This window comes from Chelonia mydas, chromosome 9 (assembly GCF_015237465.2).
Source record: "Chelonia mydas isolate rCheMyd1 chromosome 9, rCheMyd1.pri.v2, whole genome shotgun sequence".
NCBI classification, from domain to species: domain Eukaryota; kingdom Metazoa; phylum Chordata; order Testudines; family Cheloniidae; genus Chelonia; species Chelonia mydas.
In genome coordinates, this window is record NC_057855.1 from 26765363 (window position 1) to 26792038 (window position 26676).

At 40.8% G+C, this 26676-nt stretch overlaps 1 protein-coding gene across 3 annotated transcripts; it reads left to right on the forward strand.

Moving 5' to 3' along the window:
* Window positions 1–2353: 2353 nt before the first annotated feature.
* Window positions 2354–26676, forward strand: IGSF10 (immunoglobulin superfamily member 10). Of its 3 annotated transcripts, none has more exons than XM_043522366.1 (7): window positions 2354–2851; window positions 4025–4274; window positions 6655–6784; window positions 8760–9150; window positions 10760–15199; window positions 15849–16749; window positions 21122–26676. In XM_043522366.1, the coding sequence occupies exons 2-7, from the start codon at window positions 4039–4041 to the stop codon at window positions 23028–23030; spliced, it is 8007 nt and encodes a 2668-aa protein (XP_043378301.1). In that variant the 5' UTR covers window positions 2354–2851; window positions 4025–4038; the 3' UTR covers window positions 23031–26676. The 3 variants fall into 3 exon arrangements, with proteins under 3 accessions (XP_043378301.1, XP_007057434.2, XP_043378302.1); XM_007057372.4 differs by having other exon boundaries at window positions 2377–2937; XM_043522367.1 differs by lacking the exon at window positions 2354–2851 and having other exon boundaries at window positions 4137–4274; window positions 6612–6784.

The following is a 26676-nucleotide window of genomic DNA, read 5'->3' on the forward strand; positions in this document are numbered from 1 at the left end:
CTACTTGCATCACAGCAGCCCCCACAGTAGATTTGCCCACTCCAAATTGATTCCCCACTGACCGGTAGCTGTCTGGTGTTGCAAACTTCCACAGGGCTATTGCCACTCTCTTCTCAACTGTGAGGGCTGCTCTCATCTTGGTATTCTGGCGCTTCAGGGCAGGGGAAATCAATCCACAAAGTTCCATGAAAGTGCCCTTACGCATGTGAAAGTTTTGCAGCCACCAGGAATCATCCCAGACCTGCAACACTATACGGTCCCACCAGTCTGTGCTTGTTTCCCGGGCCCAGAATCGGCGTTCCATGGCATGAACCTGCCCCATTAGCACCATGATGCCCACATTGCCAGGGCCCCTGCTTTGAGAGAAGTCTGTGTCCATGTCCTCATCACTCTTGTCACCGTGCTGATGTCGCCTACTCGCCCAGTTTCGCTTTGTCAGGTTCTGGTGCTGCACATACTGCTGGATAATGCACGTGGTGTTTAATGTGCTCCTAATTGCCAAAGTGATCTGAGCGGGCTCCATGCTTGCCGTGGTATGGCATCTGCATGGAAAAAAGACGAGCAATGATTGTCTGCCATTGCTCTGACGGCGGGAGGGGCAACTGATGACATGGCTTACAGGGTTGGCTTACAGGGAATTAAAATCAACAAAGGGGGTGGCTTTACATCAAGGAGAAACAAGAACAACTGTCACACAGAATGGCCCCCTCAAGGGTTGAACTCAAAACCCTGGGTTTAGCAGACCAATGCTCAACCCACTGAGCTATCCCTCCCCTCTGTATTCCAGGCAGGACTGAATCTCCATTAAATTTTTCAAGGTGCTCCTGACAGACCTCACAGAAACGATTGTCAGCCATTGATTTCACAGAGGGAGAGGGGAGCAAATGAATACAAAACAAATCTGATCTATTTCTTGTTTTGATCCACTCCATCTGTCTTTTACATCTTTGGCTGGCAGCAGACGGTGCAGTAGGACTGCTAGCCATCCTCATCTCCTGGCTACTCGCCACAAGACGGTGCATTACGACTGCCAGCAGGACTGAAGAGAATGACCTGGTCGAGTCACTCCTATTTTAGTCCCTGTGCCCATGTCTGCCCAGGCACTCCTGCTCAACCTTACCGAGGTGGCCAAGAGCACCTAGGCCATGATGACGATGGTTATCAGCCCTATTGCACCGTCTGCTGCCACAAGGCAATGAGCTGCTGCTGTGTAGCAATGCAGTACCACATCTACCAGCACCCAGGAGACGTACAGTGACAGTGAGCTGGGCGGCCTCCATGCTTGCCGTGGTCTGGCGTCTGCACATGTAACCCAGGAAAAAAGGCACAAAACGATTGTCTGCCGTTGCTTTGACGGAGGGAGGGAGGGCGGGCCTGACGACATGTACCCAGAACCACCCGCGATAATGTTTTTTGCCCCATTAGGCACTGGGATCTCAACCCAGAATTCCAATGGGCGGCGGAGACTGCGGGAACTGTGGGATACCTACCCACAGTGCAACGCTCCGGAAGTCAATGCTAGCCTCGGTACTGTGGAAGCACTCCGCCGAGTTAATGCACTTAGAGCATTTTGTGTGGGGACACACACAATCGACTATATAAAAATGATTTCTAAAAAAAGACTTCTATAAATTCGACCTAATTTCATAGTGTAGACATACCCTTAAGAGAGATGAAGCCTGATATGATTTTACAGAGACGTTTTGAGATGTTTAGATGATGGTATAGTAGAACATTACCCGTGACACAGGTATACAGAAACCAGATACAGTGGTCCAGGGTCTTTCACACCAGCGCACAGAGGAGGCAGAACTGGAAGGACCCTGGGACCAGAGGCAGTGGGGAGAAGGGACAAGGAGGAAGTTTTGCACTGTATGGGATGGGGAATTAGAGAGGTGGGGGTAGAGGGGCCTGTGCTCAGGGGCAATGAGCATGATGGGGGATTGGGAATTAGAGTGAGGGGGCAGAGGGGCCGTGCCCTGGGGCAATAAGCCCGGTGGGGGGTAGGGAATTAGAGTGCGGGGGGGGGGGGGCGGAGGGGAGCGCAGGCAATAGCGGGGGCACATGGGCCGGTGCCCCAGGGCGGCGTGGGCGGACTGAGGCGGAGAGGGGCAGAATCAGGAGAGCGCCGGAGGCGCCCCGGGGACCTAGGTCCCGCAGCTGCAGCCCAGAGGAGAAGCGGCGAGCCTGGGGCTGCGGGCGGCTCTTGCTGGTGCTGCCCAGCAGGGACCCTGCCGCTTCCCGAGGCAGCAGCGGGCCGGGCCGGCCGCGGGAGAAGGCGCCTCTCTCCCCCCAATCAGCGTGCCGCGGGAGCCGGGGGGCGTGCCGAGCCCGTGCGGGGAGTGCAGGGCACAGAGACTGGCTGACAGCTGCGAAGAGAGCACACGGGAGCCCCTCACTCACCCCAGGCTGCAGCCACAGACGCGGGCGCAGCCCAGAGCCCCGGCACCTGCCCAGGGAGGGGCGAGAGAGCCGGCGGGCAGGGGCAGGGGCACGGTCTCCGGACCCCGGGGTTCAGGCTGCGGGAGGAGCGCTGTGCGCGAGCCGAAGCCAGGCGAACACGGCGCGCGGGAGACTTGCCGGCCACTCGGGCCATGCACCTTGACTCGGCTCGGCGGCCGGCGCCTCGCTGAGGGCGGGGGGAAGGTGGCGCCTCTGACCGCTCCTCCGGAGCCCCGGGCGCGCCCTGCCCCTCACCTGACTGGCTGCTGCAAAGGGCCTTTTCTCAGTGCCAGTGGGGGCCGGTCTTCCCGTCCCCCCTAGCGTGTGTCTCGCTACTGGTTTTCCATTCATAAACCGAAAGCGGCACTGACGGAGAAAAAAACCAGCTAATTACAATATTGAGTCTCAGGTAGGGTCCTTTCTATGGTATTAGGGCATTCTTGAATGGTCTTTGCAATATTCGCTCTGACCGTCTCACCTTTGCTCCTTGCCCAGGTAAGACTGGACTTACAGTAACTGGTTTAAGCGTAAAATTCGTTTATGAACATTGAAAGGGCTGAGAGTTTTACTTATTCATCATTTATAAAATGCTGTGAAAAGGCAGCTCTGGAACCAAATCTGGCTTCTCTTATTCACCTGAGCAGGCTTATTGCAGTCAGTTGTGCTAACTGCAAGAATCAAAGGAACTGGATGTGGCCTATAGACTCTTTAAACTCCCAGCATCCCTTGGATTTTGATCCAAAGAGATGCTGAGTAAATTGTTGATTTCACTGAGAGATGAGGGTGCTTAGCACTTCCGTGGTTTAGGGCACAGATTTTTGAACAAAAAGAAATTCACAGTTCAAAATAATGCAATAGTCTCTTCTTCTGAACTTGTCTGTAGTTAGACTGTTACCAATGCAGCTCAGTTCAGGGAAGGTTTAGATCCCAACAAGCTTTTAATACCAGACTGTTAAGTACCAAATTCTAGTAGCTGATTATAGACATTCCTGGTCAACAACGATCTCTGCTGTGGAACTCTATGCCAACCCTTGCCCACCGCAGAAGCAGAGTATTGGAGGGGGGATTCATTGCTTGGATATAGTCTAAAGAATAGAAAGAACAGGATTAAATTTGAGTGGCATTAGTCATGCTTCTACATGCTTCTACAGCTAGATTTTTAAACTAGCTCAGATTTTTTGAAATTTGTTAATTTTGTTTGGAGTAATTATTTGGCAAGAAAGGAGCTGACGTGTTCTTTGCCAAGAACAAATTACAAGCAGATTTATGGATGTTTTAAATAACCAAAATCATATATTTGTAACAATAGTCTCTTTAGGGTGTCAGGTTTATTACTACTTCTACTACTATTACACCTGTAAGCAATAGCATGCCTAGTGCTTCCCATTAAAAGTAAGAAACTGTGCAGGATTTTTTAAAATTATAAATACTTCAAGCTATTGTATCCATTTGAAAAATGAGGAAAACCCTACAGTTTTTATGGTAGCAAACTTTTCTATAATAGTTGTACAAGTACCCAGGTGTAAGATAACTGATACTTATCTCACAATATGACTGCTTGTGTTTTTTGTTTTGTTTGCAGGGTTGCATTTGTTCATGCTTGCTGTGAGGGATGTTGTTTTAGGATTAGCACGCAGGATGAAAGTAAAAGGCAGAAGCAAACCTTGCTTGCTGGAGTTTCTCTTCAGTTTCTGCCTGGCTACTCTTCCCAGCAGTAGTGCGTGCCCCAGGCTCTGTGCCTGCTACGTCCCTACTGAAGTACACTGTACATTTCGGTACCTCACAGCCATCCCACCGCACATCCCCCAAAACGTGGAGCGCATCAATTTAGGGTATGTTTAACATCTGCATTTTGTCTATGCTTGCAGTTAACTCTCATTGCCTTGCAAAATATAATTAGAGTTTCTGGGTTTGTGTTAAAATTGATTTTAAAAACCTTTAAAATCTACTATTTTGCAGTATTCAGAATTCATTACAGTAACAGCTGGGGCAAAACCTAATGTTCTCCCACATTGATTGGGAGTTCAAGGTTTCAGATTCTAGGGGCCAATTGTTAAATAATTTAAGGAATATAATTTTTAAAAACAGATAAAAACAAAATTTATTCGGTTTGAACCATAATTTGCACAAGAATAGACACCCACTTTCCCTTTTCCATAACTGGCAATCTGAGACTTGATTTTCCCCATTACTTTTACCCCACCACCTTAATGCAAAATCATGTTATCACTAGGGATGGAAGAACCTCCAATGATTTGGAGTATACAGTTCTTTCTTTTATACTTATCTGAACCTACTGAGTCTGTAAAAGTGAATTCAGAGGATTCCTGCCTGGAATTGAGATCATCCTTACAAAGGTTAAGACTGGAGTGCAAACTCAATAGATGTGTTCAAATTTAAGCTTTGCCACTTCCTGCGTAACATTTGGCTAGCCATTTAGTCTTTCTGAGGATGATAATATTTTCTACCTCACAGGGTTGTTGTGAGAACAAATTGATTAACATATATGGGTCTCAGATACTATGAAGATTAGTGCCAGCACTTCCACTTTGGACATACTGTACCATGAGAAACTTTTCATATGATACTTTGCCTCCTCTGTTTCCATCTGCTAATCAGATATGAAGTAACACTTCTCTGAATATTTGTCTCAGAAACTATTCTGTTCTATAATTGGGTAAATGAGGGAGGGAATAGATGTTTATTTTATCCATACTGGTTTCTCCCTTTTTATTTCTCACTAACCTTCAAGTTATCTATTCAAATTTGTTTTTCTGTAATGCCCTGTTGTGAAAGTCTTGATAATACAATCAAACAAGACCAGCCAGCAACTTAAAAAAAATCTGTATCTGAGTGTGTCTGATCCATATCATTATTATTAGAGGGCCCGCTAAAGGGCTGGCTAACAGTGGCCACAGTTCAAATCCAGCCCAGGCTGATAGGGCTTCATCTTGACCACTGAAGTCAACAGGAGCCTTTCCATCTACTTAAGTGGGCATGGCATCAGGCCCATAGTGATCAAGTGCCCAGCACAATGGGGCTGCAATCCTGACAGGAGCCTTTTGGTTCTACGATAATATAAATAATAATAAATTATTAAAAACAACTACCACCACTACTCGGTGATTTTTTGGCCCATGAAAAATAAGCTTCAATTCTCTGTCCAGGTCCTGGTGGGGAGGTATCCACATCACCATATCCCTGATCGTAGTCAATAATGAAGACTCATAAATATGGTGAAAGGATTAGAAAATATGCCTTATAGTGATAGACTCAAGGAACTCAATCTATTTAGCTTAACAAAGAGAAGGTTAAGGGGTGATTTGATCACAGTCCATAAATACCTCCACAAGGAACAGAAATTTGTCAATGGGCTCTCATCCAGCAGACAAAGATATAACAAGATCTAATGGCTAGAAGTTGAAGCTAGACAAATTAAAACAGGAAATAAGGCACACATTGTTTAATAGTGAGGGTAATTAACCACTGGAACAATTTTCCAGTGGTTGTGATGGTTTCTTTATGACTGGCAATTTTTAAATCAAAATTGGATTTTTTAAAAAAAGACACAGGGTATGTTCTAGTTTGAATAGGAATTATTTTGGGGAAGTTCTATGGCCTGTGTTATACAGAAAGTTAGACAAGATTATCACAATCACTTCTTCTGGCCTTTGAAACGATTAATCTAGTCTTGTTAACAATCGCAGCAGAGAGCAATGACAGTGAACTACGTTCTTTCGACTCCATCTGCTGTTAAGGCACGTTGATGGGGTAATGTGGGGAAGCTTGTATTTTCTGTGTAATAAAGATTCCAGCTGATCCCACCTTTCACCAGCCATGAATAATTTTGAAAAAAAAATCATAAAAATTCAATGCATTATTGTAGACTTTTACCGGTACTGAAGCTCCTTCTCCTCCTCCTAGACAAGAGTCCAAAGATGGCAATTTTCTTCTCACGTTCTTGCATCCATCTACTGCAGCTATATCCCCACCTACTTGAATACAGTTCACAGGAATCAGTCTGTGCCAGACTAGCAAAATCTTTGAGTTTTACCTGCTAAGATGAAAAAAGCTTTTAGAATTTGCCTTGTCACATCAGAACTAAAATCTACCTTTGTTGTGCATTTGCAAAAGAAAGTTTTCTTTTGTTTTTTACTTTTGAACTTTAGCTGACTGACTAAACCCAGATCTGGAATGAAATGTTTGTTACAGTTACAACAGCTTGGTTAAACTGACCGAAACAGATTTTTCCGGCCTGGAGAAACTGGAGTTGTTGATGTTGCACAGCAATGAGATCCATACAATCCCCGACAAGACATTCACTGATTTAAATGCATTACAGGTAAGAACTGAAATTAGACGGTGGTCTCATCTTAGTTTTGCTACAGAAAAATCAACAAAAGGTACAAATCTATAGGAACAGACCCGTCGTCCATTTATCTTGATATCCTGTTTCTAATGGTAATTCTGAAAAATGCTTCAGATGAAATCATGCTCTTCCCCTTCCCAGGGTAATTAATTTTGAAATACTGTACCCACAGGGGAATTTCTTTCTGTCCCAGCTTGGCACTTAGATACCAGGCTGAGGAGTGTGGTGAATATCTGCCAGCACTGTCCTAGCTAGTACTTCTAGCAGTTGCAATTCTTATTCATATCCACCAAGACAAAAGGGAGAGTATTGCTGCAAAGCTCCTTGTATGACAGAAAGAAAATGCTACATTCTAATATTAAGGGCAGTTCTTTGATGTTATTAACAGTGGATGAGACAGGTTTATAATATTTGGTGCTTTATTGCTTATTTAAAATAAAACATTAGTAAACTTATGACAGTAGATCTTCTCTAAATTGCACATCCCATCATTTGCACACAGAACCAAGTGGGTTTCCTAGCATGTCTCTGCAGAGATTTCCTAGAAGATTGTTATAGGAAGGTTATATATAACAATTACTTTATTTTTATAAAGTAAATTACCAGTTCAGAGGCAGTTCTGCCATTGAAGCAGCTGGTGCATTGTGCCATTCAGAAATATTAGAAAATTAAATAAAATATACTTATCTTCAGACCAACTCTGTGTGCAGCTCACACATATTAATTTAAAATTATTGACTTTCTATTTTCCACCTAAGATAACTGCTGCAATGCCTCTGGCTGTATTAGTGCATATTTCACTAGGGGTAGCTCTAACAGATGGACTTCAGAGAATTTGCACTTCATTGAACAGCCTGGAAGCTACAGTAGAGAGCTGAGGGTTTTTGTTGGTTTGTATTTCAAGAGTCCTCTGGCAGTTAAGGAGAATAAGGGCTTGTCTACCTACACATGGAGTTAGTCAGGAACAGCATTTTTGAATAACTCTACATGTGGACACTTTTATGCCGGAATAAAGCACTCTTGTTTTGGAACAAGAGTGTCTACATATGGAGTTATTCAGGAATAGCTACTCCTGAATGGCTCCATATGTAGACAATGCCTAAAAGTTTCCCAACTGAAACTTTGATCCACAGCTGCTATTAACTAGAAGAACACAAAGTATGACTGTAAATAATTATAACAATTAGATTTGGCAAATACTTGAACAAAGTAGATTTTGTGCATTATTGTTGCTTTTTGTATTGTTTGTTTACTCGCTAATTTGCAACATTCAGTAATTCATAAAGGCATCACCAGTTCTTTGTGAGGATTAGGAAGCCAGTAAAGAACATACATACTAAAGTATGTAAAGTATGATTCCAACCTGAAAAATGACTGCAAAAATGGTTTTATCATTCCATATTTATTAGCACTCAATAACCTTTTGCCAAATTTGCTCATTTTAGACTGCAAGTCTGCAAACAAAGTACCATCAGAAAGTTGAGTTTGGCTAGCACATTCTCTCTCATAAAAAAGATCCTTCAACTGGGACTGAGTTAATAATTCTTTTCATTATTTGTCAGACAAAATATTTGTCAGCCAAGAATCCAGCTTGTTCTTCCATATTTGTATAGGCATTGTAGTAGTAAGTGAAGGAAAAAAAAATATACACTCACTTATTTTATGGTCAAACCCTGCTTACCTTCTTCACAAAAGCAGTTTGATTGGGACTATTGGTATGAGTAAAGTGTATACATACATTGGCCTGTTGAATATTTGAGGTCATGTCTGACCATAACCACACTTATAAAAATGATAATATCTGTTGTTTTTTCCCATAGTGCCTATGACTCATATCTAGGTACTTCACCTGAGTAGTAATAATTCAAAGTTGGCTAGAATTCTTCTACCAATACCAAAATAATGTAGTTTTTTATTAGACTTTTTATCCCTATCTTTTCACCAACAGGTCTTAAAAATGAGCTATAATAAAGTCAGAATACTTCAGAAGGACACTTTTCATGGTCTCAAGAGCTTGGTACGGTTGCATATGGACCACAATCAAATTGAATTTGTACACCCAGAAGTTTTCTATGGGTTTATATCACTGAGGCTGGTGCACTTGGAAGGAAATTTACTTAAACAGCTTCATCCAGATGCTTTTGTCACCTTGCGCTACATCCAGATATTTAAAACATCCTCCATAAAGCATATATACTTGTCTGACAACTTCTTAACTTCACTACCACAAGAGATGTTTTCTTACATGACTGAACTAGAGAGCATATACCTTCATGGAAACCCTTGGTCCTGTGATTGTGATCTACAATGGTTTGTAGACTGGGCAGAACAATGGCCAGGTACAGTATGAGCTGAAAGATTTCTGTTTGTTTATACCTTCTTACTAGATTGGTGACTTCCCTTGGGGTCTTTGCAAAGGAGGCATCATTCTCTAGTTGCTACAGGGTGAGCCTGGAGATCTGGGTTCTGTTTCTAATTGCCACTGATTTAATGTGTGACCATAACCTCTCTAAGCCACCATTAAAATGGAGAAAATAACTTCCAGGTTTTGAAAGTGCTTTGAGATTCTTCATTGAACTGCACTATTTAAGTGCAAAGTATTATGATGACCAGTTAGTAATGTCTGGATAGAGGCATTATAGTAGTCATCTTTTTTTGTGTGTGTGCAAATTAGTAATTAAATTACTTATGAATAGTAAGAGATTGGTCATTACTATAACAACACTTTTTAAAGTGTAACACTTTATTCTGTGACTTTCTGTTGATCTTCTGTGACTTCCTTGTCAGCTGTTTAAAATGTTATTCCTTACCATTCCATGGCCCCATGGTGCCTTATTCCCTTAAATTACCATGCATCTCTTTTATTTCCATTATTGTTGGCTAGCAAGGTGCGCGCATATGCATGCAAACAGAATATCTGAATGTTGTTTAGTGGCCTAAATGAACTGAGGTTAGTGGTCCCAATACATTTCCAAGCTCAGGTATCTCTAAATGGAACCCTTTTTGGCAGTGCCCAAAGCTGAATGTTCAAGAATGAATTATCTTCTCTCTCTACAGGTGAAAATGTTGAAAGAGAATGAATTATTCTCTCTTTCTCTCTCTAAGTGGTTCCCTCTAGGGCTAGACTGAGGTACATTTTAGGTGAAGTGCGGATAGAGAGATGCATTAAATGTGTAATATTTTCTGTGTAGTTTACAATTTGATTACCAGAACAAATACTTTTGTTAGTTTTTATATTTTTAGAGCATACTTTGGTATTATGGTTTGCAGTCTTAGTCTCAGGAATAATAATTATTTACAAGAATAAGCAGCTTTCTTCAGACAAATTTTTGAGATAAATTGTTTTCATGACAAAGCGTAACCAGATGATGTTACCAAACCACTATAAGATGTGTGACAAATGATTTTTTGGAAAGTGTGAGATAAAAGGGAAGGATTGTCTTGTGGCTAAAGGAGAAGAAAGGCAGCCTTGGATAAGTCCCATTGTTTCTCCAGGGCTTGCCTTTGTGGTCATTAAAAGAAGGAAAGTAATAATTGCCTGCCTCACAATGGTAAGCCTCAATTAATTAGGGCCATATTGTGCCTGACCACAGGGAAGGTGCACAAGTGAAGAAGAGGGCACAAGGAGTTTCTTCTCCTTTTTGCACCCCTGAACAGGATCTGGGCACAATAGAACAATGCCTCCTACAGCTCTTGCTGGAGCTGTGTGCTTCCCAAGGCAAGGCTGTGGCATGCTGACTAGCTGTGATAGCAATGACAGTCATGCTGAAGGTTTCACTAATGGAATAGGCAACAGTTAAAATAAAGCTTGGTGATGACTTAAAGATCTCTATTGTCAATACTTCATAGCCCTTTATTCAAGGAAAGATCTTTCAGCAAAATATAAGTTGTTGTTTTGGTACTGGAACTAGTATCACAAAAACTTACATTATTTTTTCCTCCCCCTAGATATTATAAAGTGCAAGAAAGACAGAGGTTCTTCTAGTGCCCAGCAATGTCCAGTTTGTGCCAATCCCAGAAATTCTAAAGGCAAACATTTAGTTAACATCCCATCTGCATCTTTAACCTGTAGTAAGCCAACCATAGATCCCTCCCTGAAATTTAAAAACATCACTATGCCAGATGAAGGGGACTTCATTTCCATCTCTCCCAAAGATTTTATAGCTCCCATTGGAACCATGATGTTGAATATGACAGACCAAACAGGAAATCAAGCTAACTTGGTTTGCAATGTTCAAAAACCCACAAAAATGTCCCCACTGTCATTTGACAAAGATGGTGATAATACAGTACTCAAAGTATCATTTTCAACATTTCTGGTGTGTAGTATTGATTATGAACACATTCAACAGCTGTGGAGCATATTGGCCCTATACAGTGATTCTCCCCTGAAACTCGAAAGGAATCTCTTACTGACCAAAGTGCCTTACATCAGTTACAAGTACAAACAGATGTACTCTGAAAGTGAAGAAGTTTTTACCAATGTAGAGAGTGAACTGACAGCTGAACCTTCTTGGCTGCTCCAAGGCCAGGTGGCCTTACAATTAGACAGGACAGCAACCACATTCAGCACACTACATATTGGATATGTAACTGATGCTCAAATTATCTTGCCCAATGCTAATGAAAAACAGTTGAGACACAGCTGGGCCATAATTGCAAGAGATAATAAAACAAGAGTTGAACACACTGTTTTAGTGGGTGGGACCGTGGAACTGGACTGTCAGGCACTTGGTGAGCCTTCTCCTACCATTGAATGGATATTAGCTGATGGGAGCAAAGTTAGAGCGCCATATGTTAGTGAAGATGGAAGAATCATAATAGCTAAAAGTGGAAAATTCACACTGCGGACAGCTGATAGTTTTGACACTGGAGTTTATCACTGCATAGGCACAAATTATAATGATGCAGATGTCCTAACATTTAGGATCACAGTGATTGATACTTACGTGGAACACAACAACTTTAATGGGGCTCAACTTTCGGCATTCATTGGTGACACACTCTACCTTCCATGTCAGTCTGTTGGTGTCCCAGATGCATCTATTAGTTGGATCCTACCTGAGCACACAGTTCTTCATCAGTCTGTAAGAAGCAAACATATTTTCCACAATGGTACACTAAAAATACAAGAGATGACAGAACAAGATAGTGGCTATTTTAGATGTGTAGCAGCCAATCAACATGGTATGGATTTTTTGATTTTCCAAGTGCTAGTTAAAGTGAATGAGGGTGCTTCACAAAAACAAAAGACAGCTCCAGAAGAAAATGAAGAGAGAGATGGATCTGGTCATGAGGAGCTTAGAGCTGTTACAAAACATAAGTATCCATTAGCTACTGTGCAAACTTCAGTAACAATTAAAGCACCCACTGATTCTGCATCCAGAAATCAAGCTATAGGGATTGCAAATAAATGGAATAACTATAGAGAGATGACTTACAGACGCAATGGGGACAAAATAAACAGACGATTTAGGGGACACAGAAGACAATTCACTTCCTCAGCCAGGAGAATTGACCCACAACATTGGGCAGCATTTGTTGAAAAAACAAAGAAGAATTCCACTTTGCCAGAAAAACAAGAAAATGCCAGAACAAAATCACCTACAGCAGACCATCTATCCTCTAAGGTGTCTGGGGATAAGGAAGAAACATCTGGTGACCATATACCTCCAGAAGAAGAATTTATTATACTAGCGTCTGAAGCACCAACTATACCTACTCTGAAAAAGGTTTCAGCAACTATTGTAACTGAAGAACCTAAAACTACATCAAGTAATTTCAAGTCTAAAACAACTTCTGTCATGGTTACAGAGGCAGTAGCTCCAACAGTTAGTCCATGGATTACACAGTCTATAAGACCCAAGAGCAAAAAGCCAAATGCAGATCTAACATCTGCAGTCACAAGACCAAACTCACTGGAAACTTCTGAATTAAATCAAACATCATTAACTATTATACAGCCATTAACTACATCTAGTTTAGTGAATAGTACAGCTAAAGACTTTAATGCTGAACACAGATTGGTGTCTTTTGGGGAAAGTAATCAGTATTTAAAAATCATATCTACAACACAAACAGCAGATGTTACTGAAATTACCAGCCTTGTCACTTCCCAGAACATAGTTGAAAAACCTGATTTATTTACTGAGTCTATTGATAAGACTTCAACTAAATCAGATCATCGAATATCTGTAGTGACAGTCAGCGAGCCAAACACTGAATTTGGTCACATTTATTTTCACAGTACTCAAAAAATAACAACTCCTAAACTACCACCAGGGTCAACTATTATTACTCATCAGCAGATTCAGATAATTAGAGATGTTACAGCTAATACACTACAGTCAAGACAACGATATGGAAGACGAAGGAAAATTTCTGGTAGAAGACGAATTATTAGACCAGATCGAATTCCAGCTATCAGAGGACATAGATATAATTTTGTGAGACAAGAATCCAGTAGAGAAAGTACAACTCTGCCTCCAGCTATAGAGCTGGACACAAAATGTCTATTGTGTTCACATCCCGCAACTCCTTCCAGAAGTTCACTTGAACTGCTTAGCCCAGAAACACATATGCCCCCACCTGTGAAAGTGGATATACCAGAACTCACATCAGAGCAGCCTACAAGTCAAACCACAGCATTCCTGGCTGAAGAGAAAAACAGACTCACTGCAGAAGGAGAAAAAACAACTCCCACTGTAATGCCTTTCTATAGTGAAAGCACACAGGGTACCCTGCAAAGGAAACTAGAGGCCAGTGCACCATTGCAAACACACACTGTCAGACTCCCTACAACTGCAAGACAGACCCTTAGTGTATCTATGGAAACTACAACTTCTGCAGACAGCAAGACATCCTCAAATGTTAAATCCATCATCCCAACCACTAAAATTAGAACTTCTTCCAAAGTTTTAAGAGGAAAAATTCCTTGGCACCATCTCTTTGGAAAGACACACATTCAAAAGGAGCTATTGAAGAAGCTACCCAGACGACGAACAAGTACAGTGCCATCATCAGCAATAACCAGCATGCTTCCTAAAACTACTGCAATGCTATCCATAGATAGAGTTTCTCCTTTACATTTAACAACAATTTCAGTGGAAGTGAATCAAACTGATGATCTCTTATCCCTAACTAAACCTATCAGTCATGACAATAGTATGTCCGAGAAACAGTCTCCCATTCAATCTCTTACTACTGCAGAACTGCCATCTTCAGCCTATTCTTCTAATCTTCCAACTGTTATGAAGAAAGAAATGACTGCAACAAGACCAATGCCAACATTTAGATCTACTACTGTTCCCCACACTGAAATGAAAATCACTAAAATCAAAGCATTCAGAGCTGGAAGGAGGAGAGATCAAAGGAGGAAAAAGCCCCAGAAGATTATGACTTCACAAAGCATTACTACAAGCCATAGCACCACCACTGCTTCATCAGTGAACACAACCTTGTATATCCTGACAACAGCTAAGTCTTTAACTAAGCCCACTATCCCCATACCCACTGGATTTCTTTATAAGAACACAAGTGTAATCCCAATTACAACTGTGCCACAGATTCTTCACACAAAAGATGTAACTAAAGGTTCACCTGCAACAACTATGCAAACATTAACTAGAATTACAACAGCTGAGAACACTCAACCTGTTAAACTACCATCTGATGTTCTCTCTACTGAAAAACCTGCCATTACAATCCCAGCCACATCACCTTCTTTGAAGCCTTTCAACACCACCACAATATTACCTGCCACATCCTTTGTAACATCTGAATCAGTGCCTAATCAACAAAACAAAACTATTGTAATGGTAAGTAAAAGACCACGCCAAAAAATGGGAGAGAGAGTTATTCAGCAGAAACATACAGCACAGGCAACATTTCCTGACAAAGCTGAGCTCAGTACCAAATCTCCTGCTGTAACTACCCATGTGATCAACTCCAGCATACAGCATCCTACCCCATTAACATCCCAAATAACAGAGACACCACACACAAGTATCGTGCAAATCACCTTATCTCCCCAGTGGGAAAACAAGTTTTGGCATAAACAGTCTCCTGAAGTTTCAGAAATAGGCAAAACATTAACAGTTAATACTCTGACTACATTAAAATCCCCACAGCGCTCCACTCCATACACTCCTGCAAGGAGAAGGGACAAGGACAATTCTGTCAAAAGCTGGTCTGACAAGACAGCAGATCAAGAAACCAACAACAACCTCATAGCCCTAGACTCTTTATATAAAAATAGATTGGCAAAACCTAGAATAGTGGGAGGAAAACTGGCTGCTTTTACCGTTTTGGCTAATTCAGATGCCTTCATCCCTTGTGAAGCGACTGGTAATCCCCTTCCCACAATTCACTGGACTAAAGTGTCATCAGGTAAGCCATATAAGCCTTGTTTAAAAGGTTGTCTTCTACTATATATTAGCAATAAGACAGGCGCTAGGTGCAATGCTGGGATATAGCCATGCTTTAGGTGGATACCAGCCATAAAGCAATAAGATGAATACTACATATGGCTGAAAAGTAGTAATATTCCAGCACTGCACATACATCCTTAAGTGTCTTACTGTATTTATAAAACGGCTCTTCAAGAAAGAGAGAGAAAGGAAAAAAAGGTCAATCTGTATTTAACATTTACCATATTCAGCATATGTTAACAATAGCATTATTGTAGTGAGGCCTATACAGAAGATCATGCTTCTTAAGAATCCACCTGTAATAAGATCCTGCGCTCCATTGCTGAGCAATTCTGCTCCCCCCACCCCCTGATTTTTGTTGGTTCCGTAATACATCTTTCACAATATACATAAACACATGCACTGTTATTCCTCTCATTCCTGTCACTGTTCTTTAGCCCTTATGGGACAAAAGGTGTGCTCAGATACCATGGTGATGAGTGCAGGATAAAAACCAAGGCAGCTGGTTTTTTGCTAGCAATTATTATTGTATTAGATAAAAAGCAAAAGTAAATAAATAAAGGCTTCTTATGTAATATAAATATATTTTACTTTTTTTGTTTAATTAGGGACTGATGTATCAAAAAGCAAGCGTGACAACAGGTTTGAAGTATTTGCTAACGGCACCCTCTCCATCCAGAATGTGAACATTCAGGACCGCGGACAGTACCTGTGTATTGCTGCCAACCAGCATGGCTCAGATCGGCTCCTGGTCACTTTGTCTGTGGTGGCATATCCACCGAGGATCCTAGAGGGCAGGTCAAAAGTGATCACTGTCCATTCTGGAAAGCCTGTGTCTGTGAAGTGCAGAGCTGAAGGCAGGCCCATCCCTACCATTTCATGGATTCTAGCAAACAAAACGTATGTCTCGGAATCTTTTCCAGGAAGTAAACAAGCGTCTGTGCAATCAGATGGCACTTTAATAATCAAGGAAGTCACTGTTTATGACAGAGGGCTTTACACATGTGTGGCTAGTAATCCAGCTGGTGCCGATACGCTGACAGTAAAACTCCAGGTGATTGTGGCACCTCCTGTTATTTTGGAAGAGAAGAGACAACACATTGCAGGAATTATGGGTGAAAGTTTGAAACTCCCCTGCACAGCAAAAGGAAACCCTCATCCGAGTGTTCACTGGGTCCTCTTTGATGGAACAGCAGTGAAGCCTTTGCATTTTGTAAATGCCAAACTGTTCCTGTTCTCCAATGGAACCCTCTACATAAGAAACATAGCTCCTTCTGACAGTGGGAACTATGAATGCATAGCTACAAGCTCCACTGGGTCAGAGAGGAGGGTGGTAAATCTCATGGTGGAACAGAAAGATACAATTCCCAGAATAGCAACTGCATCTCTGAAAATGACTCAGCTGAATTTTGGGGACAGATTGCTTCTGAACTGTTCAGCTACTGGGGAGCCAAAGCCCAGAATAATCTGGAGGTTGCCTTCCAAGGCAGTTGTTGACCAATGGCACAGGTAGGAATGTTTCTTTGTGACTGAGCTCGTTTTATTTTTCTAGTCCTTACTTTAACATTGCAGACCACAAATCACTGAAAGAATTTTCTTAAAGAGTCAATCCTGTGATATTGCCAAGCATAAATGCCTAAAGTACTGTAACTCTGCTTAACTGAAGCCAAATTTGTTTTTAACCCGCGATAAAAGTGAGTCATCTCTAGTGACAGAAAATGCAATTTTATTGTTATATTTCTAATATTAATGGCCCAAATTCAGCCCTATTATAGGCGGGTGCAGCCCAACTAAATCAGTGAAGCCTAATCTGTTCATGCAATGGCTGAATTTAGGTCATTTTATTCTGTTCTGATTTAAGGCCAAATCCTCAACATATGTATGTCAGTTGAATAGGATTTGGATGTTAATATAAAGTTGACCCTCATGCAGGATATATACATTAGAGCAGGGGTGGACAAACTACGGTCTACAGGCTGGATCCGACCCACAGGATTGCCATCCCTGCAGTGCCGCGACCCCCGCGCTGCTCCCAGAAGCAGCCAGCACCATGTCCCTGCGGCCCCGGGGGTGGGGGGAGCGCAGAGGGCTCCGTGCACTGCCCTCACCTCCAGGCACCGCCCCCCACAGCTCCAATTGGCCAGGAATGGGGAACTACAGCCAATGGGAGCTTCAGGGGAGGTACTCACAGGCAAGGGCAATGCGTGGGCAATGTGTGGAGCCTAGGGGCTGCAGGGACATGGTGCCAGCCACCTTCCAGAGCAGAGCAGTGTGGGGCACCGGTGCGCACTGCTGCTACCCCGGAGCCACTCCAGGTAAGCGGTGCTGGGCTGGAGCCCAAACCCCTCCTGCACCCTAAGCCCCTGCCCTGAGCCCCATCCTGCACACCACACCCCCTCCCACACCCCGCATTCCCTCCTGCACCTAACCCTCTGCCCTGGCCCTACATGCAATTTCTCCACCCAGTTGTGGCCCTCGGGCCAAAAAGTTTGCCCACCCCTGCTTTAGAGTAAGCTTGAGGATTTTTACTTTAGAAAGGCTTTTACATGCCATACGTACCACAGAAGAGATTTAACATAAATCAATTAAATTAAAGGCATCTCAGAGCACAGTGGCTACAGAGAAATACAATAAACTTACTATAAATCTGGTGTACATAGTAACAATTTAATTATGCTTTGTAAGATTGCTTGTTGAAAAAACCAATTTAACAGTGACAATGATAGTTTGTGAATGTAGTGGCAAGCAAACTGATATAGTTGGATATCATATAAATATTTAATTGGTAACAATTAGCAATTTATTTTTATAAAAATAAACCGCTTTCCCATCACAAAATTTAAAACAGTTGCACAATAAAATCTAAATTTGTTGGAGCCGAAGTGGGGACAGTTTAACTGTTACAAAATAAAAGTTTTGATTGCAAAATTCCAAAACTAATATAATTGCTAAAAATATGAAAAGCCATTTACTAGTTCATTAAGAAACAGAATCTAGTGAATATAGTTTCTCCTGAAAAGCAAATGGAATATAGTGAGAACACAAATTTATAAAATGAGGGTCTTGATTACTCTTGCAACCTTTGACAGCTGCTTTGACTTCTGTATTTTATGGCTGAGCTGACATGTCTCACATCCTAGCCAGTTACAGAATGAGCGCAGCTAAGACTGGGTACCAGTTAACATACTTTGTTTTGACTATGTGCATACACCAGTTGCCAGCCATTTGGCTCGAGACAGACTGGCATTACTAAAGTATTCATTTGTTTATTTATAGATTGAAAATATCCCCTACAGGGAAAACCTATAAAACCTCATTTACTGTATTAAAAGCAAAATCCTGTGAGTTTATAGTCCAATTACTGAAAGTTGGTAATAAATTTACTGCAGTCATGTTACTGGCAATCAGTAAGTATGACCAAAGAAATTAATTGTTTCACAGTTTACATTGCAGTTTTAAAATTATTATTTCAAATGGTAAATAGCAGTTTAAAAGGCCCAATTTAACAAAAAAATAAATAAATAAAAAAATCAAATCTGCTGACACTGAGTTGATTTAAATAAAAGTTTGCAGTTATTGTAATGTCTACCAAATTCATACACACAACATACTTCCTTTGTATTCACTTTATTAATACTGATCTTAAATGGCCAGATCTGGAATTCTGCCACTAGTGGAGAAGAACATGGTGGATGAGCTTTAGATGGAAGAAACAAGGGGATGTGCCCAGGTTAAATGCAAGACTCCACCTACACTTAACTATTCTGTTACTGAAAATCAGTAGAGCAGGAGATATTCCAGTGAGTCTAAGTTACTGCCAGTTTCAACGTGATATTGCTTTCAGTGCAAGGGAGTCCTAGCTTTCTAGCTATGTCCTGCACACCAAAAAAGCTGTAGAACCTTCTGTCTATCACCACATATCACTGTTTATAGGCTGCTAGAAGCATTATAAATTAAGATGCTTTTCACACAGAGATTTGAGGAAAGGTTTATTAAAGCCTGCCACTAAAGTTCCTCACTCATCTTCTCCTGTTTTCTGGGATCTAGTTATTGAACAAAGAGCTGGAGGGGGGGAGGGCAGTGGGGGCGGTCGGGTTCATTCTACAACTCCAGAGACTGCTTCATACTCTGAAACTTACTTCCCAAGCAAAAAGTTCAAGCAGATTAGATTTCTGATTATATGAACAACTTCCACAATTATAAAACCTGTACTTTTAGAATTCCTCCCAAAAAGAGACTTGTTGAGGGTTTACTTAGGAAAACATAGGTCTACAGGGTTTACTTAGGAAAAGCTAGGTCTATGAAGGTGTCAAATAACTGCACAGATTCTTCATTTCCAGAGTTTTCAGCGATATTGTAAAACGGAGAGGATCACTTGATGCGGCAGAGCTTAGTAGCTTCACAAAAATGGTACCTCAGTATTAAGGAGCTCCTAAGTTCCGCAAGCATGGAATGGTTATTACCAGATTCGGATGAGCTCTGGTCCTGAAATTTTGGTGTGTAGAACTTTTATAATTTAGCCTAATTTTTCCTTTAGTGCGGACTAGGTAGTCTTAAAAAGGCTGAATGGGAGAGATGAAGAGGAAAAAACAAAGCTTTTCATACCGTGTGCAACAAAGGCAAAACCCTAATTAAAAAACCAGGCATGTTCTCACACTGTAGATGAAGGTTTTCTTCTGCAGCTGTAAAGGGTCAGAATTCGCCCATCTCTCTTGCCTGTGTGCATTTTTCCTGCAGAAGAGCAATATATGACCCTAATTTTACAAGTGATAACCCAATAAGCATGTATTATTAAATAGGTAGCTGTAATAAATGGTTTCCCATTTAAAATTAATTACATTCCCTTTAATGTTCATTTTATGAATGTTTATCCAGATTATTATTATATACATTTTATTCACTATAAGACAAATAAATGATTTATAAAATCTGGGTATGGCTCTACCCCCACTGCCCCAAGTTTACACAGGATGGAAATGATAGAAGGAATGTTTTCCTTAGGGCCTAATTCTACTCACTTGCACCACTGAGTCTCCGAAGAATCTCCACTGAAGTCATTAGAATTACATTAGTGCAAACACTGGTGTGAGATCAGAATCAGACTCCAAGGTCCAGATTATCTGGTGCAGCATGTTCTAACTAATGTGTCACACTGCTAGCATAAACTGGCTCTAAATTCAGTTTAAGCAGCCAGGAATCAATCATCTTACTATAAGGATGATCTTGCAGTGGCTGTTATACCATGCACTCCCCTTGCTGCAGTTGTCATAGGGAAATGTGACAACAGTCATGATGCCCTTTATGCCATGCTGATCCTGGGTTGTGTTTTCAGCCCCCTGGTGTTAGAGCAGCCATCAGGTTGTTTTAACACAATGCAGGAGAAAAATGTCTATACCCACAACTGCTGCAGGAGGGAGACAGTGTAAAGGAGAGCTCTAAGTCTGCTTTGCATACAACCATCTGACCTATGCTAGCTGCTTTTTGGCTTTGGCTGAAGTACTGGCCCATAAATTCTGGATCTCTCTTCCCCTGTTGATCTGATAGAGCCCAAGTTTGATGACTTTCATGGTACATAGCAATATTTATTTTCCCAGTCTTTGGGGGGGCAGGGAGTTGATGTGGTCAAAGGGGGAAGATAAATTAGTCCTCACAAAAATGGGGGAACAGGGTTGGGAAAGATATTGATATATCTTTGTTTTTCCTTAAAATGGATAGTGTGCATGTACCTACAGCATGGGATAGACACAATTTTAAGATATAGAAGAAAAAAACCCACAGCAATTCATCCACTTAAGTCCATACATCTTTACATCACTTATTAGGGCTCAGTGTTCTTCTTTAGCATGTGGCTACATATTAAACAATTCTTTTTTTCTTCTAGAATGGGAAGTCGAATCCATGTTTATCCTAATGGATCCTTGTTTATCGAGGCAGTCACAGAAAAGGATGCAGGTGACTATTTATGTGTAGCAAGAAACAGAATTGGAGATGACCTGATGCTGATGAAAGTCAGTGTGACTATGAAACCAGCAAAGATTGACCAAAAACAGTATTTTAAAAAACAGGTACCATATGGGAAGGACTTCAAAGTGGACTGCAAAGCCTCTGGATCACCTGAGCCAGAGATCTCCTGGAGTTTGCCAGATGGCACCATGATTAATAATGTGATGCAAGCAGATGACAATGGACGCAGGTCTCGGAGATACATTCTTTTTGACAATGGAACTCTGTATTTCAACAAGGTTGGAATAGCTGAAGAGGGCAACTATACCTGTTATGCCCAAAATACATTAGGAAAAGATGAAATGAAGGTACACATTACAGTTGTAACAGCTTCACCTCGTATAAAGCAGAATTACAAGACATATGCTAAAGTAAAAGCTGGGGATAATGCAGTATTTGACTGTGAGGTTGTTGGAGAACCCAAGCCAAAAATATTTTGGTTGCTACCTTCCAGTGACATGATCTCAGCTTCAACAGACAGATATTTACTGCACGTTAATGGCTCACTGTCAGTCAGCAAAGTGAAACTGTTGGATGCTGGGGAGTATGTATGTGTTGCCCGAAATCCTGGTGGAGATGACACAAAACTTTATAAACTGGATGTTATTTCTAAACCACCCGTGATAAATGGTTTATATACAAACAAAACTGTCATTAAAGCAACAGCAATAAGGCACTCAAAGAAGCAAATAGATTGTATGTCAGAAGGGACACCTTCCCCTCAAATTATGTGGATAATGCCTGACAATATTTTCTTAACAGCTCCATACTATGGGAGCAGAATAACAGTACACAAAAATGGGACACTTGAAATTAGGAATGTAAGGCCTTCAGACACAGCAGATTTTATATGCATGGTACGTAATGATGGAGGAGAAAGCATATTGGTAGTACAGTTGGAGGTATTAGAAATGCTAAGACGACCAATGTTCAGAAATCCATTCAATGAAAAAATCATAGCAAAAGCAGGAAAAACTATCATATTAAATTGTTCAGTGGATGGAAACCCTCCTCCTGAAATCATCTGGATATTACCCAATGGCACACGATTTTCCAATGGAGCCAGAATTTCCCGGTATCATATAGGGAGTAATGGTACCCTCATCATCTATAATCCTTCCAAAGATGATGCAGGAAAGTATCGCTGTGCAGCTAGAAATAAAGTAGGCTACATTGAAAAGCTGATCATCTTGGAAGTTGGTCAGAAGCCCACTATTCTTACCCATTCAAGAGGACCAATAAAGAGCATCAGTGGGGAATCATTATCCCTTCACTGTCTCTCTGATGGAAGCCCCAAACCAAACATTATATGGACAGTACCAAGTGGCTATGTGCTAGATCGGCCTCAAATTACTGGGAAATACATATTACTTGAAAATGGTACTTTAGTTATTCGAGAAGCAACCATTCGTGATAGAGGAAACTACCTGTGTAAGGCTCAGAACAATGCTGGAGAGTCATCTATAACTGTTTCTGTAATGACTGTAGCCTATCCCCCACGGATTACAAATAGACCACCACAGAGTATACGCACTATGGCTGGGGCAGCAGTTCAGCTCAACTGTATGGCACTGGGGATACCAAAACCAGAAATCACATGGGAGCTGCCAGACCACTCTGTGCTTTCCCCAGCTAGTAAAGGCAGACCATCTGGAGGTGAACTTCTTCACCCCCAAGGGACATTAATCATTCAGAATCCAAAATCTTCAGATTCTGGCATGTACAAGTGCATAGCTAAGAATCAATTTGGCAGCGATTTCACAATAACATATATTCAAGTTGTTTGAAATGAGAAATACAGGCTGAGCAGTTGTTAACAAAGTCTCCATCTGGACTGAGTTTATTTGTGGAAGTTTAATCAAAGGCAGCCAGGAAGCATGTAGGTGGATCCAAATACATTTACAATAATCAATGTACAATGAACATGCAAAAGAGAAAGACTTGGGAAAAATTTTTGCAGTATGAACTAGAATGGATTTACTCAATGACAAATAGACTTCAATTAAAAACATAAGGCACTTTTATTTTGCCAACAAATAGTTAACATCAAAATAAAACTGCTTTCCAAAATGTACCTGAAAAATCTCCAGTAAAGGATGGCTTTTTTTTAATATTAGTTTCTTATTGTCCATCTTGTATCACTATGATAAGCATGGCACACATAATGCAAAAATATTTAAGAACAAAAAAGAGGAAATTTTACTGTGATTTAAATTGCCTTACTGATATGTATGAATATTTTGTAGTTCTTTTATAAATATTTCACAGAAAATAAGTGTTTAGCTATTTTAAATAATATGACATTCTATTCTTTCACAATGGAGAACTTTTTCCAGGGCAGTAGGAGAAATACAAAATGATTTAATAATGCTCTCTAAATGGACAATAGGGTTTCTATTAATCTTTGTTTAAAAATTCAAAAGCAACAAAACCTGCTTATTAAAACAGAGTAGCTTGGTACAATGTCACTTTCACCACACGCTCAGCTTCTAATTAAATCAAATTAAAAAAATAAGTGCATCAATTTGTATTGGAATTCAGAATGAAAGGGGCTCAGTCAAATAGAAAATAGTCTTCCCAAGCATCTGCCTCCTGCAAATTCAGGAGAAAGTCCCTTTTCAACAGGAAATGGCCACTTACGCATTCTGCGCCGGAGAAGATTTTTGGACTCTCTGGGGCAAATAAACCTCAAAAGCTTAAGTCACTAACTGACTTGTCTTTCTAAGAGAGGTGTTAATGTAGGCTCACAGCACAGCTCCAACACCAATGCAGAACCTGAGTATTTGCAGGGAATGCTGGGCCTAAACTCACAAATTTGGGACATATGCATGGAGCAGAAGCCCCTCAGTGTTACTCCTCGAGGTCCTTTCCACACCAGCAATATGGCAGGCTGGTTTTGCTGCGACTGGTTCCCATGCCCATAACCTGAGCTCTGTGATCCCTTCCAACAGGAATCATAGATTGCAGAGTAGAAATTAATGCCTCTTTAGCAGTAACCACAGAAAATCTGTTAGATACAGGAAATCGTGTAGAGCAGTTCCTACCATGTAATACCATCCTAGTACCTTACATCAGCAAAATGTCATACAATATTTAAAACTATCATTGAAAAAATAGGTATAGCTCGATTACACATTAAAAAGGCCCTATAATAGAAACCCCTGTACACTAACAAAGCAATACCCCCCCCCAACCCATCTGTTGAATTAATCCATAGGTCATGCAGGCTTTTGATACTCAGAACATGGTCAGAATGTTTCCAAGATCTGAGTGCAGATTCTACCATATTTGACTAAATTTTAGTCAGCTGGTGAAGAACTTTAAAAAGAGGCCACAGCCTAAAGCATGACTGACTGTTTTGTGGTGGATCAGTCACTTCCTGAGATCAGCCACATATATGATAGCTGCTTGTTCCTTCCTTAGTACTGATAGAGAGGTAGAGGAAAATTGGCTGGATTAAATAGGTCTGTTTGCTTAATCTCAGGAATGTCTTTAGTCCCCAGTGAAGAGCATTAAAGGACAGTGGCTCAGAGGATTAACAAAAATTTCACTCCCATTATAAACCATTCAAGGGACAGTGAAGGGAAGTAATCCTAGTGCACAGGAAACCAAAACGCATTTTCATCGAAAAAGCAGCAAAAATTAGAACTATTCAAAGACCTGCCACTAATATGGTGTTAATAAGTCTTCCTAATTGTGGTCACACACGACAGTTACTCTGATTTGCTGAGAGGTTAAAAGTAACTAGGAACAATGAGTTGGTGGCAAAGTTATTTACATGAGCTTCCTAGCCAGCTCCAAAACCTTAGGATCAAAAAGTTGCAAGCTTGTTCATTTGTTTTTAAAAGAGCTTTTGTTTCAACCTGATCTTTTTTGCTGAATAACTTTGACTCAAGCAGAGTCAGGACCCAAGAACTTCTGGGGCTTTGGAAGGCACAGGCAGCCTTTTGCTGACTAGGTCCCCGGGGACCACTGAACATTGATTTTATGGTAATCTAGGTTATTTTTGTTTAACACAGTTTTAAGTCTTTGCTCCGAAAGAAAAATTAAAGTTAAAATTGTATTTTGCTTCTGACGCTTTCAATGCCATTAATTTGTAAACAAACAAATTCTACTAAGTAAACATGCACCTCCCAGTTTTGCCCTCAGCTAAAACCATGAAGCCCCACTGTAGTCAGTGGTATTGTGTGGATGTGGCTGAGGACAGAAACTGGTCTTAAGTCTGCTTTTCTGTGGTTGATACTATTCTAGTAATATGCAGTCACTTGAAAGGACAGGGATATCGACTTTCATCAGGCTTTTTTTTGAAATACCTAATGTAAAAAAAAGAAGAAAATAAATGTACAGGTACATGTTAACTTTTCAAAACAGACAACCTATTCATTTAGTGGAATGAGTGGCCTCTCTCTTTTGATACAAGCTGAGATGGTCAAGTGAAGAATTTTTGAGCTAAATAATTTTGACAGTGTACAAAGCAGTTCACAAGAATTTTATTTCAGTAAAGATGCTGACCGATCCTACTGGTTGTTTTCATGGGTAAGACTTTGCAGTGTGGAAATCAGAATTAGATACAAATTACTGATATTATGATTTTCCACACTAAATTGTTTATGAAAATTTAATTATCTGGGCTGTCATACAGTTCTACAATGCTTGCTGAGTGTTGACTCTCTTCTATTCAATGTAAGTCTGACTATGACACTACACAGTACACTTATATTATGGCAAATTAAAAGGTGAGTTAATACAGAACATGAGAACAAAATTCCCATATATTTTGAAATGCCCTGCAGGTTTCACATTCAAAATTTGTGCATCTAATTCTAAAAAAATATCATATGGAGTAACTCTTAAATTACATGGACCCATAGTAAATTTACTGATTTTTTTACTCTAATATGAGCAAATATACCACATACTTGAACAAAGTTAAAATAGTTACATCTCTTTATAATAATTGTAATGTATAACTTGTGCTTTTGCACCAAATTTATAAATGCAGTATGCATTACACAACCAAGACTATCACCCAACATTAAGAATTAAATTAAAAAAATTAAGTACTTACCATACAAAATAAATAATAAATACATCTATTAGAGGAAGAACTCATTTAGGTCAAGTTCAATATATGCGAGGCCCAGCTAGAGCACTGTGGCAACAGCAAAAGGGATTTGCGGGGCTTTTCGACCCTGGCACAAGTTTCCAAAGGGCAAAAGCTGGAAGGAGACTTTTGTTGAACCTAGCATGAGACCCAGAGATCCAATTCCCATTGAAGTCAATGGAAATATTGCCATCAGATTTCAAAAGGACTTGGTTCAGGCCCTAAATGATTTAGAGCAAAATCTGTTGTGGCTATTCAGGCTTTTGTTACCACATTTTGTACCCTCACTGCCAATGAAATTTGCATTAAAAAGAAAAATGTGAAGCACA